This window comes from Synchiropus splendidus, chromosome 1 (genome assembly GCF_027744825.2).
Source record: "Synchiropus splendidus isolate RoL2022-P1 chromosome 1, RoL_Sspl_1.0, whole genome shotgun sequence".
NCBI lineage: Eukaryota > Metazoa > Chordata > Actinopteri > Syngnathiformes > Callionymidae > Synchiropus > Synchiropus splendidus.
In genome coordinates this window covers 18,265,883-18,280,685 of record NC_071334.1, presented here as the reverse complement: position 1 = coordinate 18,280,685, position 14,803 = coordinate 18,265,883, and the positions used below count along the sequence as shown (strand labels likewise).

The window sequence follows — 14,803 nt, the reverse complement described above, 5'->3', positions numbered from 1 at the left end:
AAGGGTATGTAAATATTTGTCCTCAAAATAATAAACTTCCTAGCCCGACCAGCGATAAATATAAGTCTGTCCATATCTAGTGCAAAAATAAAATATGATTTTTTTTATTTCTAACGATTTCTTCCGATTGTATATTATCCAAAAGTATCTTATTTTGTAATATTTTTTTACCACTCCCGGAAATTGAGTTTTGGCCGGAAGCAGTGGACACACTGGAAGTGTCACGTTGTTGTGCATTAGGGATCATCTCATACTTGTTAGTAACTGTTTTTATTACAGTTAGATGCTTTGTTGAAATGAATGAGTGACCGTCATGAATCAGGACAATGAGGGGGATTTACAGTCTCAAGTAAGCTGCTGATTTCATCACGTTATGCTCAATATGTGGGACAAATATAGTCAGAAATTCATGTTGTACAGTCCTGCAATGTAGTTGAACTCGTGCCACTGCAAGAATCACAATAGCAAAGTATGTATCTCATGCGCTTAGTGCAAGACGATTTTACTTAAAGTGATATGAAACGTGTGTCAGCGATTATGTATCTTTAGTCATTGTGTCAGCTATTTTATACTTGTACCCATTTTATAGACGAACGCTGAAATAAGTAAAAATAGAGACAGTTAAGCAATAGCTCACATGGTTCTGTTTATTTCTAATGGGCTTAAAAACAGGGAACTGCTTTCTAAGAGTTTCTATTGCAGCGCACACTGAATGATTTACTTCTTACTTACCTCGTATGGGCCACCATTAACACACACGTCACAAGTGTTTAAAGTGCAGTCAATAACTAACAGACAAAAACTGAACCAAAAAAATAGAAATTAAACCTAATCAATTTTGGATGAAATTATTCACAATATTCGGAAAAAACTGAAATTTTGGTGCTTATTTGGACATTCAGTATTTGTTTTTTTTTTTTTAATTTAAATATATTTTCGAAAATCTTATAATAATTGGACATCTGTCAATTCTTATATCTAGTGGCATCTGTCGACAATACAAAACAATAAAATCTGAATAATAATAAAAAAAACCATAATCAAGCAAAAAAAAAAAAAAAAACACCCAAAAAAACAAACTACAACCATCTATCATAGGAATAAAAAAGACACATGACTAAATCCAAACAATAGATTTTGTTGGCCAAAAAGCCAAACATGCAAACAACAGGTGAATATTGACACAAATAAACACAAAGTGTGCCTAATTAACCGTCTGTTCTTCTACCGACGAAAACAAAAAAAATCTTGTTTGGATCGCTTCATTGCTGCCATATTGTGTTTGTTTGTGCCAAGTGCTCCATAACCCTGCTGCGAAGGATGCTTTCAAATTCTCGTTGATGTGGTGACTCATTTATTTTGGAATCTTTTTGAGGAAATGTTTGATGTCATGGATGATCAACTGCTTGAATGAATGTAATGAAGTGTTTCACATCGTATGTCTTCTCTTTTCCCTTCTTGGTCTCAGACCACAGTTAGCTGCACGTCTTGGTAAATCACATCCTACTTTGGCCACCTATGGAGTGGTGGTTATTCTCATTCATTGTTTCAGAAGTGACTGTAGTCTCTGTAGTTATCTGTTTCTAACTGTGCTGCTCAGTTGCCTGTGTGTCAGCTGTCATGGGTATTCGTGTTTTTTTGCCTTAATGTTGAGAGAAAAGCATTTGGTATGTGCGATTTGTCCCTGCACTCCATTCTCTCTACACTTTGCACACATCCCATGTTAACTCAGGCAAACCTTTTTCACGTCTGAGCTCAGGCTTATCTCCAAGAAGTACAAATAGTTCCATGACTGGTAGATAAGAGCGATTTCAGGCTGCCTTGTGTGATGCCTCAAGAGCCACGGAGGATATATCCTGCTGTTACATAGGTGGTAATTTCATTAGTTTCAGCTACTTCATATAGCTGTTTTGTAAACGCTCTGCTGCTTTTCTATTGGCTATCATAGCAGTATATTAATTTAGCAGTCCAGTCAACTCGTGAATCAGTGCACCATGCAAACTTTCACACGGTGTAACTGTAGCGATAAGAAGCATTTTTTTCATCTGAATTATTAGTTCAGTGAACAGAGTGATTCATCTACTGACTGATCTTTTTGGCTTGTATTGGATTCCTCCCTCCAGATTGAAGAGGTTGAAGCACTGTCATCCATTTACGGTGATGAATGGTGTGTCATAGATGAGGCATCCAGAATATTTTGCATTAAAATATCCGACGATATGGAGGAGCCCAAATTGACTGCATGTCTGCAGGTACGGAGATCATCAGAATATTCAACAAACAGCCGGCAATAGCTCATTTCGTATGAACTCCAGTTCATGATTTCTCTTGTCAGATAATTCTCCCGCCTGATTATCCCAGCGATGCCCCGCCGATCTACCAGATCAAGTAAGTGGATTTGCCTTTCAAATGATATCTTGGGCTAATCTGCTCAATTGATAGGACAACAGCCCACTCAAAGCTGGCTCTTTGTCCTCCTCAGTAACCTGTGTTTGTTCTTGTAGTGCCAGCTGGTTGCGAGGCCCTGAGAGGGCCAAATTATCAAACAGCTTAGAAGACCTCTACGCGTGAGTCCTTCTTATAATCACTGACTTCTGAACATCAGACAAGTCCTCTACCCAAAACTCCCACTATCACAAATGCATATTTTATTGTAACAGGGAGCATGCAGGAGAAAGTATCCTCTACATGTGGGTGGAGAAAATCCGAGAGTTCCTCATAGAGAAATCCAAGGATTCAGGAACAGGTAAGATGATGGTCACTTTTGCAAGCCCAAACCTTTGAAATGGCATCTGGAACTGGATTATAGCTTGAGGTGTTAGTGGGTAGTGGGTACTCATTTATTAGAATATAAAGTTTCAAGGTTCTTTCTTGGGAGGAGAAGCTGCGTTGTCTTTGTAAGGTTTAAATTTTGGGGATTCAGTTAAAAAGATGCAAGTCACAGAAGCTTCCGGCTGTTTTGACCGAACTGCCCAATTACAGTGCAGCAAGTTTGTCTTCTAAATCAGTGATTCTTAACCACACGGCTGTCACCCATGGTAGGACCGCCACCGCCTCCTAGAGGGCCGATAAAAGTTTTTTTGTTTTACACCTTTGGGCTGTGAGGGCCAGGCCCTTAGGTGTAATACATTAGACGCATATGGTCTAATGCAGGCCTGGCCAACCTGTGGCTCCCGAGCCTCATGCGGCTCTTTTCCCAGTTTCATGCGGCTCTTCACCAAACAGTCTGCAGCGTCGCTCACACCCACAGACTGGGGCGTCATGTTATTGGTGGCATGAGCCACGTGAAAAAATATATAAGTAAAATAAATTGTGCACACATTTCTATCTACGTCGCTTGATATTTCAAGGAGGATCACGGTAAAAAGTATGAATTTTAAAAATACATGCACAAGAGACATACGCTGGACATGAACTATCAACCTTCTGACACACAGGGATGTGCTTTAACCGCTATACTGACGCTCAGTCACGTGACCAGCTGTTCAGGTTGAGCGTTAGAACCTTACATATTTGTAGGATGTGGCTCTTTTCAGCAACAAAGTAAAACAATGTGGCTCTTAGCCTCTGACTGGTTGGCCACCCCTGGTCTAATGTATGTAGTGAGTCAGTGAATTGACTTGAAGATGCATATCTGTGATAGAAGGATATGGAGAAGTTCAGGAAAAGAAAAATGATTAAGAAAGTGATGCCACCCCCAACAGTAAAAACTGTTCATGAAAGCACCTTAGAACATTTTATTGCAATATAATAAAAAGTGTAATCATTTACACTTCACTTCTATTTTCTTTGGAGTTTAAATTAAATATATTGGGTTTTTATGATATTTAGACATGGTTTTTATTTATATTATTTATTTTATTCAGTTTCAGTTTCAGTTTTTTTCTTTTTTCTTTTGTAAATATGATACATATGACTTGCACTGTGTTCTGCTGCTGGATGGACTTTTCAATGACAAATAAATATCTTTGGGATGATCACATGGGTTCATGGGTTCATTTCACATGTTTTTGGTTTGTTTACGAGTACGTAGATTAAATATGATTATTGATTGTTGATCCCGTTTGAAAACCGATATATATATCGATTTCGAACAAATCGGAGTTCGAACAAAATTTCGAGATATTTTTGCTTCTGATTTTGAACGAAAATCCAGAATGCGAACGCCCCCCAAAAAAGCCGGAAAAAATGTGCACGGACTGATCAGCTGACCCACGACGTGCTTTGTTATTGTGTATAACGCAGCCTCTCTATACAGACGTGTCCCGTTAGCTGCATTTACTGACTGTTTTTTCTTCATATTGAGGTGTAAAACCTTTCCTGTCTCCGCACTGGACCGTGGTAGAGTGTCACAGAGGAGGTGCTCGCTCTCCACACCTCCGAGGCTGGAGCACACACTCCAGGGTTTGATGTCCTGTTGTGGGCTGGAGCTGGGACAGGGATGAGGCGAGTCTTGGACAGAGCGTTACTTGGTCTATTACTTTGTCACAGCCAAACTGCACAGAACCGCATATTCAGAGCTGGACACGCACTGGGCACCTCTTCACTTCTGGAGAGGCGTCACTCGCTCGGCAACCCCTCCCACATGCAGAATTGTAGATGAAATGGTGATGCTAAGCGTCTGGTGGTTTAAATGTTTCAGATATATGACCACAGAGGGGGGACTATGCAGCGTGTGAGTCTCTCTGCTGCATGAAGATGTTTCAGTTATGCAGCCATAGAAACCAAAGTAGCGTTGATCAAGAACTTTGTGCAGGCGGTGGCGCTCAAACTAATGTAGGCTATTCATTTACCAATCATCAACATACATGTTTCCACATGTTTGTGTCAGATTTTTTCATACCATTGCAGGATTCTCTTTGATTGACATTTCAATCTGAGATTCTGGTTTGTAGTTGTGATGTGAGGTGGTCGAAGTCTGAGATAAGATGAGCACAAAAGCCAGTGGAGCATTCAAGAACTCCTTTGTGTCCGACTTGAGTGACGGCATTACATTTAGATTGATATCTGTGTAATGCCTCCTCTTTCCTTGACAGCATTTTTGTAATTTAAAGGGTTCCAAAATAATGGCTTTCTCCAAGTTTATCCATAAAACTGGGTGTTCTAAAGAGACTTGTCTTGACGGCAGAAAGCAGCACGGCCCTTTCTAATGTCACGCTGAATCTTTATGGGGACAGCGAAGGAAAATATGAACTGTCTACCAGAACATCTCCCAGGCAATTCACGTGGCAATAAGTTTAAGTTGCGAAAGCTCCCCTCAGAAGAGTCCGCTTGGCTTTTATCCCCTTTCAGTGCACCCTGTGGAAATATGACTGAAGATGCAAAAAAGATTTAAAAGAGGAATTGAACATAATAGCGAATGAATTGGGAATAAAAAACAGAGTTGCTTGAACGCTTATCTGAAAGATAAATCCAGAGAATTGCCAAATGTTTGTTGGATGGAATACCAAAAGCTACTTCTTCAAAAGCCGTCGAGTGACATTTGGGCTGCTCTAACACCAGTGGGAATACATAAGCAGCTTGACCAAGGCCGTAAAGATTTGTTTATGTTGTGTTTTGTCCCTGAACAACATTAAAGCGCCAAACTTGGCGTTCCCCGGCAAGAACTAACCAATACTGCCTGTGTGCTCAGATTCCCTCACTATTCCTCTGTGAAGGAGAGATTTATATTTGTCCAACAATTAAAAAGGCATCAAAGAGGAGCTCTGTTGCTCGGGGTGACACGTTCCCTCATTACTCCATTGCGATTTGAACATAAACTCAGTTTGGCCTCCTGCTGCTCTGTGCTGAGGCAAATTCACAACCCAATAAAACCTCATTAAATTCCGTTTACACTCATCTGAGGAATCAACTATAATGCTGCTAGCTACTGTGCAATATGTGGGTTTCAATTATCTTTGTGTCTCGAATTTTAGCAATCTGCGTCTTCTCTCTCATCCTCGGGATAAACAGACTCTAACCAAAGCCTGAATCATGGCTACAAGTTTAACTGCCCTTTAGCGTTTCACTCTACAGGACCACATGAAAAACTATGTCTGTGACAGCAGAGCAGTGCCATAGTCTGAATTTGAGTCTTCAAAAATGTTACCTTTCAAGATAATGGTGCTTTAAGCATTTTAAATAGTGGAATTAAATGCTTCTTCTTCTGGTATTTGCCTTCAGGGGTTACCACATCAAGTCCTTATGTCCTCCCTGGTCACACCTGGCCACTTTGTGTCCTCTTGTACCACATCCATGAACCTTAATGGTTCTACTTCTGCTACCTGCTACCTGCACCTCTGACAGTGCATCATGTCCACTGTGTCTCCTCTCTAATCGCAACACACCCAATGAAAACCTGAGCTTCTTCACTCCTGGTACTTTTAACTGCATCGTGGCAGAACTACTCTGAATTAGGTGCGTTTTCTGTTTTCTGCACAAAAGAAAAAAATACTGGTGGATGCTACTGCTATCACTGCGAAAATCACTGCGAAAATTACAAAATGAAATAAAAACCATCAATATAATTGTACTTATAATCTGCAGTAAGTAAGTAAATCTTGATATAGAACTGAATAAATTGTAAAAACACAGGAAAACACTTTAAATGTATAAAGTAATATTTTGTCCGTTTTGAGCAGTCAATCTAATTATTATACAGTAAGTTTATTAAGTTCATATTAGAGATCTTTACTCCCATCTACTAGATGCCTGGTCAATATTTTGCCACATTTTTGGCTTTTTCTTTCTCCATGTGCTTACAGGATATCTACCATCTTAACAAAATGATTTTACTGTATGTAATGTAAAGTATTATAAGATACACAATCTGAGAGAATAGGGATATTTACATTACACAGTGTGGTGAGGATCAGGGCTAGCGTTAGTTTATGGTTGTGGGCTGAGATTCTAAGATGAAGTGTCTTATTGTCCTTTATAATCTTGTCACAAGTTTCCAGGTATCATTACCAGCCTTATAAATGTATTAAATCTAACAAATATATGTACTCATAATGCATGATTGATGTGAGCTGAAAGTAAAGTGCTACCAAAAAATACTGTCCTGATCAGATGTATTCCATTGCACAGGAGTTATCGAGGAGTCATACATGAAAGCTACACAGGAAATAATTTATTTGACTAAATTTGTTGAACAGTGAAGATACTTCACAGACTCCAGATAAATACCTCATGAAAATAAGTAATGCACTGCTGTCCTTCTGTATGAGAAAGAAAGAAAACACTGCTGCAATTTTAAACATGTGCTGTTGTTTTTTTAGGCCTTATTGTTGTGCATCTTATCAGTTTAGGCTGATTTATATCTACAATGGATTAGTTGTTTTTGTGTCTCTCAATGAATCAACTCCACGAAGGTATTTAGTGATTCCAATTGCAGAGGATGCAAAATTTGTGCCTAGCTATAGTTTGTCATAAAACAATCTTAATGTCAGAGTTAAGGTCAGGTGATGGTAATTTGGTAATAAGTCGCTCAGTAGGTGTCAGTTAATGCCAGGCTTCCAGCCTGCCAGCCAACATGGGAGACCTTTGCTTGCAGTGGTGAAGCGCACAGCCGCGAAGCGTCGACAGACTCTTGACCTTGATATACTCTTCCCTTGAATGTATAGGACAAATGATGCCAATCTCAGCGGCGATGAGTGATAAACTGTCAGACGAACGATGACAAGTTTATTTTATGAACCTTTGAGTGATGATGTGCTTTTCATCAAAAATATTTTATTGAAAATTCAATGTGTGCCGTTAAAACATACTGAAAAAGAAGCTGAAAAGTTTGAGCTTTAGCTGATTCAATCCAGTTTAGATGAGCCAGTTATGCATTTTACAGCGTCTGGTAAGTTACGAAGTAAAAGCTATTATTTCTTTGCCTGTGTCGTTTCATTGAACTAGACTATTTGGTCTGCTGAATATAGTGAACAAAGTTTTAACTGGAGAACAGTCACTGTTAATGTCGTTGTAAAATATTTGGACCAGAACATTGGAATATTTGGGCCAAGTAACAGGGCCAGACAGCTGTCACACCAAATTGGCATGCACAGCAGGGTCCAGATTTACCACATAATGCTGGAAAAACTGAATACATGTTTTGGAGCTGTCTAGTCGGAGTTGAACGTCAGTCTGACGTTGAATTCTTCGGTGGTTTGTTGTTTTGCTGGAGGCATCCACTCTTATCTCTTTGTTTTGTGTCAAAAATCCCTCCTCCACCAGCAGCACTGACTCACAACAGGAACACAGCCGTGCATATATTTCCTCTCCTACCTTTCATTGTGAACCCCAATAGTTTTGGGTTTCATTATTGAAGAGTCGGTATCAGCTTGTAGGAAAAAAAGTAGTAGTAGTAGTGGAAACTCTGTGTAAATCCACATGCTGTTTAGGATAATGTTAAGTCAAAATAAATAAAATGGCATACCAGATTCAATCCCCAAGTTTGAACACACTTAACATTGGTTAGGCCACAGATTTGGGCCACAAAATTTGATTCTACAAAATCAAAAGTGAAATTCATACCTGCTTTTGAGAACACAACCTTAATGGGTTGGCATCTTTTCAGCGTGTCTGAAGGTTTATTCCATCCACCATTTCAAAGCTCATTCTTTTATTATAATGCCTAACCTTGTCACAGCCTTATCAGGCCATACATGAAAAATATTGGCTTGTTTTCTTCATTTCAGTGAATCAGCCTGACAAAGTGAATCTAACTGCTGAAGACCTTGATGAGGATGCTGATAATTTACCAGACTTCAGTGGCCTCAAACTGAACGACAGCCTTCATCACTTCTTAGACCATCCACATGGTGCAGTATGAGCCAGTCTTTCCTCACGTTACACACCCAGCAGTTGATCAGTGTATTTTGCCCCCAGAAGACGAAGAGACTCCTCCGATAAAACATGGAGTTTGCATCACTGACCGACGAAGTACCTTCCAGCCTCATTTAGCCCAAGTGGTGACGCCCAGACAGGTAAACAGAAGAACCCCAGATGCAAAACTAGCACTTTTACTTATCGATGAATTAAAAAGAACTTGGGGGATCAGTCACATTGTACATGTACTATAATAATAATAATAATAATAATAATAATAATAACATTCATGATCACACTGCAGCTCATTACTGACTTAAAAAAAATCCTCACAACAGATGCGTGAACACGGAGTGAAGGAGAAAAGAGAAAATTACAATTAAATTCAGACAAATCCTGAAGATGGGTTTGTGTATGCAGTGATCTGAAGCGACACTAATTAGTTTGAATTTTATCGCCCTGGAAAGTGTCTTTTGATGTCTGCACAAGTGATGCCGCTGTCATAGTTTGTCAGACTAAACCTCAGGTAAACAATTACTCAAGAACTCTGTCTGTGAAAGGCGTTCAGACGACGAACAGCTGTGCCACACTTTTCTTCCACGAGACACCAACGCTCACCAACACTGTGCATCTGTCTTGTCATGTTTCAGGTGAAAATGGTTCTGGAGAAGCTGTACGAGAACAAGAAAGTAGCGAGTGCCACACACAACATTTACGCCTACAGGTCAGTCTTGCAGTGCCACAATGACGGATTTAGATTTCCTTATTGTGACCCAACTGGTGGAAATAATCCAGTCAATTCAGTGCCGGGATCAGCTGTGGTGATTTCAATTTCAGACAGATATCGTAAAATTAAAGAGACATTTTGAGAAAGGAAACACATGAGACAATCTCCTGCATGAACTGGCATGTCAGAACAAGGATGATGGAGCTGCTTTCTTTGCCAGACATGTGCTGCAGGGATGGGTGGCTTGTAGAATCGTGTCCATATAATTAACGTCAGCAGTGATCCTGGGACTTTGTTTTGCGGCATGGTGAGTTGGCTTATAAATCCCCTTGTGGATCTAGTCACCATCTTATTTTTGATTTAGCGCCTGAGTGAGTCATCATGATCGGTCCAACACACTTTAACATGGAGCTGAAACTACTGCTAACATTGATGCTTGCAATATGCAGCTGCTCTGGCGTAGTGTTTAATGATGCAGATGTGCACTCAAAATTACGATTGTTGTGTTGGTTGACTTATTTATGATCATTTATTTATAATTTAATAATAAAACTGTGACAGAACCAAATGCAGATTTTTTTTAAATCAAAAATGAGGTTATTTTTCCTTTGAAATTTCTCTCAACTACCAGCAGGAAGTGGTTTTGTTTGTGGGATGGTTGTAAGAAAATAACTAATTTATAAAGTCTGTGGAAGCTCAGGCTGTCACGAACCAACTTTGTGTGAAGTCGTGTTTCCGTTCTCATCATGATGAGATGGAAGTAGGTTATGGTCAAACGTGCAACTCGTGCTGAGCTGCCGCTGTTCTTGCAAATGAGTCATTGAAACATGGATGTGTAGCTTGTCTTGTTGTAAAATGAGCTTCAACTTTTATGGAGGGATGTCTCTGCCATCAAGATGTGAATACAAAAAAACAAATTGAATTCGAAAAAAAAAACATTCAGAAAAATAATTTTTCGATGCCCTGTTTTTAAGGTTTGAATATGAAAAGGAAATTGGACATTTGAAATGTCATCACAGAATCATGCGGCGTGGCATTATATATATTAACTTCTCTCATATCGAGTTTGATGGCGAGTTGCACCTTAAATAGCATGTAAATTGGAGCAGTGTTGTATCTGCACTTTTTATTCGACATGCACGTGACTCATCCACATATTCATGTGTTTTTACAGCATCACAATATCCGTGTTGCCTGTAAACATCACACCTCAAACTGCGGTTCTGAGTGCTGTCAGTCTTGATTCGGCTCCGCCCACAGAGCGAGGACACGCCCCCAACACCATTTCTGTGCCATCAGTTCTGAACTTGTAAAAAAAAAATTTTTAATCGTAAAAAAAAGTTTCAAATCTGAAAAAAACTTTTTTTTAAAAATACAAAACAAAAAATTACAAATACAATACAAAAAAAATAAAAAATACAATTTGATACCGAAAAAACAGTTCATATTACTAACTGTTAATTCTCAGGCTCTATTGAAAAGTTTTTAAAATGCTATGTAAAACTTTTTTTTTCGTATTCAAACCTTAATAACTGAGCATCAAAACATTATTCTTCGGATTTTTTTTTTAAATAAAATTTTGTTCTTTGTATTCAAATTATTTTTTTTGTTTTCAAATCTCGATGGCAGAGAAATCCCTCCATAAACTGAGTTTCAACTTAATTTCTAGTTTTCTATTTCCTCGAATTCAGATTCATCACCAAATGCTAATTCTGTCCTGACCCTTGTCCCCACCATGAAACTGTTAACCGAATGCCAAATGTATCCAAATCATGTTAAAATGACTTCTTGATTTTATACCACAAAAGCCAAATCTTATTCTTAAAAAGAATGGAATGTCCCTCATCCATTTCTGCCAATTCATGCCTGTGAAGAGACTTGAAGCAAAATATCTTTGCCTGTGAGCGATTCTGCTCTCAGAACCTGTACTGTAAATTTCAATAAGAAGGCAACCAGCTCAATGAATCATATTCTTCTTCTGTGTCATTCGTGGTTGCCACAGCCGATCAGTCTCCTCCCGACTGAAACCTGTCCTCTTAATATCCTCCGGTCTTCTTCTTCTTTTGCCTAGAACTTCAATTTCTGACATTCCTCATCCCACATATTCCATGTCTCTCCTCTCCACATGTCCAAACCACCTGACTCTGCCTCTTCCAATTCTTGCCATCGTGTCACTCTCTGAACCATATGTCATGACAGATATCACTACTGTCCTATAGAGATTCCTGTTCACTCTTGCTGCTACTCTGATCACCTCTAACTGTTGTCTCTGCACATCCACCCTGCCTGCACTCTTTTCTTGCACTCTTATCATCTCCTTTTAGCTCTGTAAACCTTATCCTAGTTTTCACTACCTTTACTACTTGTTTTTAAAGCACAGTTCCGTGTTGCTGTTCCCACTAATCCTCATTTGTTTTCTTTGCCATTTGTCTTTGCTTCCCTTAATGATAGCCAACGGCGCCCCCTATACATTCTAAGTACTTGATCAGTCCAGATGTTTAGGTGTGCCTTGGCAATATGCAGTTGCCATAATGAAAAAGCACCGTGAGTGAAACCATTCAGCCGAGGGGAGGTTCAGAGAAGCCAAGGGTATTTGTTTTGTTAACGGCTGTGTGAGCATTTTGCCGATCCCCTATATTCAAAGATTTTCTGCTGGCTCAGATAAGGCTGAGACTCTGCAATTATATTGGTACACATACATCCTCCTGTAGGCAGCAAGCTGCTCAGAAAATAAATTCTTGTGAATCACCTGTGATGTTGGATATTCTCCGATTCACAAATATCCAGTGACTCTTACTTAAACACCCTTTATTTCTTCATTCTCTTGGCATTTCCCATCAGCCTCTTCCGCCTTAGACCACCTTGATCATCCTCACTAGTCACACTTGTGTCAACCTATTTGATGTCCATGAACCTTGGTTATAGAAATGCAACTTCCATTGGACATTCTTTGTCATAACCATCTATGTCTGGTCTCCCGCTGATCTGATCATTTCTCTTGTCACTCTATTTCCTGTCTTTGTGCATCTGCTTCAGTCCCTAAACCATGCATCATGACAGGTCACACTACTGTCCTATAATGCTTTCTGTTTAACCCAGCTGCTACTCAGCACAGTCATTTACATCCGTTCCACCATGCTTGAATCTCCTCTTCACCTACTGTAGATCTCTGACCATTGGTTTCTTAACAGATCCCAAAACTTGAACTCATATGTCTTCATTTGAAGTTCATTCATTCATCAAACATTTGCCGCGCCTACATGGGCACATTTTCTCAATCCGAGTGAATGTATTCTGTTCAGAGATTTAAGTCTTCCCTGTTTTTATGGTGCAAAAGGATACAATCAGATTCAGATAATAGTCCACATTCAGCAAGCATTTAATCTGAACTCCACTACTGTGGCATTCGAGGTACTGTACGGACAACTGTAAATAGCTGGAAGCTTAGAAGAGACTTTTCCGACAGACCACTTCCTAGATGCATTTGTTATAACAAACTGCCATGCGTTACCTAGCAACACATTCTAACAAAGGGCCATTATATTGTTCCGTTCATGTTCGTGTTCTACTTGTGTCTGCATACATTTGTTCTGTATCACTGTGAAACTAACGTTCACCCGGTGCAGCAAGTGGTTTTGTTTGTTGATGCAGGCGGCTCTTCTGCTGCGCGTAGTACTTCAATTGCAGAGACGGACACTGCCGCTGGACTCTTGTTTGTGACGAATTAATATCTGCTCGTGTCATAAGCGCTGACACAACAATCAGTCCAGACAAGCATAGATGATCGGACTGGGTGTGCACACGCACGGACGCCGATTCGATCAACCAGCTTCCTGATACACCGCTCGCGAGCTGAACGAAGTTTTGTTCACCTGCTGAATCAGGGCATTTTATTCAGAAAGACAGTTCACATGCCTCATATTCATTTGGATCAGGCACTTATTAGATTGGTCTGTGTAAAGGCAACAATTGTTTTTCCCTTTTTTTTTTTCGCAATTGCGTACATTCAATGAATTACAGTTATAAAGTACTAAATGAAAATGAATGAATCAATCACAAGAAACGTGGTCATGAATACAGCTCTCTTTAATATAATACTAGAGGAATCTGCCTTTACTTTACTGATCTAGTGACAAAGCCTGTGCACATTATCCAGATTTTTCTTTAAGGGTCCTTCTTCTTACTTGTTCCCTTAGGTGCAGATTGAGAAGTTCTGTTCTGTTATTGTATTTACAACAAACTTAAAACCGTTGCTGGTTATTGCTCAAAGGTTTGTGTGCTTGTGTACCTTGTGTCATGTCGTGACAGCCTTAATCTCCTATAAATAGTTCACGGCTCCAGGAATAGTCTTATTCCAGACGGTGTTCTGCATCATAGCAATGAACGTGTGCGTGAATGTGTATGAAAAGATCCAGTCGTGTGTTTGCTGACATAAGCCTGCCTGCGTTTAATGAGGTCGGTGTCGAGCGTCTGTTGCACTGCCTGGGTGGTCATTACTCACCAAGAGGGGATGTTGACATTTAGACCACTTAGGAAGAAAAAAAAGTTTCCCCAGAGTAATTTATCTGAAATCTCTCGGAGCTCAGTGTTTGAATATTATTCACCATCATACCGACCTGCCATTGTGTTGTCTGTTGTAGAATTTTCTGCGAAGATAAGCAAAGCTTCCTTCAGGACTGTGAAGATGACGGGGAAACTGCGGCAGGGGGGAGATTACTCCATTTACTGCAGGTGATTGCTCGGATTAACAAAAGTCACTTTACAGCAGCATCACATCGAATATGAGAGGCATTTCACTGAACCTCAAATGTACGTGTTGAGAAGAAAGCAGCAGTATTTTGTTGATGTCCTCAGCAGGAGGTATCATAGCACATTACTGTTATGATGCAAACAAGGTAGCTGTCCCATGGGTCCAAGGGTTGACCTCTGTGGCACCTCATTTCTGTTGGTAGCTGTTTGCATGCAATGGCGATGTGAAAATTGAAACAGTTGGCATCCATGATTTTATCATTGTCTGATGTTTGATTTAAAGGCTTCCACTTTTTCATGTTTTACGAGCTTTCTACAGTGTTGGTAAGATGTCACCTTCACAAATACCTAACAATCTTCATCCACTTTCGATGAAGTAGTTTTGAAAGATAACAAATTTGGCACCTTCACAAAACACTTTGTTTCACAGAGTCCCTTTGCCTAAAGTTCCCATTACATTATCAGAACTCCCCACAGAAACTCATTCATGACCTTTGCACTGGATAAATAACGCCACTGAGGAGTTCACGG

General features: G+C 39.7%; 1 protein-coding gene across 4 annotated transcripts in view; it reads left to right on the top strand.

The window, feature by feature from the left end:
* The first annotated feature begins 204 nt into the window (after positions 1-204).
* impact (impact RWD domain protein) overlaps positions 205-14,803 on the top strand; it is a 29,498-nt gene continuing 14,899 nt past the window's right edge. For 2 of the 4 annotated variants that reach the window (XM_053884042.1, XM_053884068.1), the window contains exons 1-9: positions 205-349; positions 2,124-2,252; positions 2,336-2,388; positions 2,505-2,567; positions 2,661-2,746; positions 8,667-8,789; positions 8,857-8,954; positions 9,447-9,520; positions 14,164-14,254. In XM_053884042.1, the coding sequence (XP_053740017.1) occupies positions 314-349; positions 2,124-2,252; positions 2,336-2,388; positions 2,505-2,567; positions 2,661-2,746; positions 8,667-8,789; positions 8,857-8,954; positions 9,447-9,520; positions 14,164-14,254 (753 nt within the window). In that variant the 5' untranslated portion in view covers positions 205-313. The remainder of the gene's footprint in view (positions 350-2,123; positions 2,253-2,335; positions 2,389-2,504; positions 2,568-2,660; positions 2,747-8,666; positions 8,790-8,856; positions 8,955-9,446; positions 9,521-14,163; positions 14,255-14,803) is intronic. The other 2 variants (XM_053884052.1, XM_053884059.1) reach the window with 2 other exon arrangements.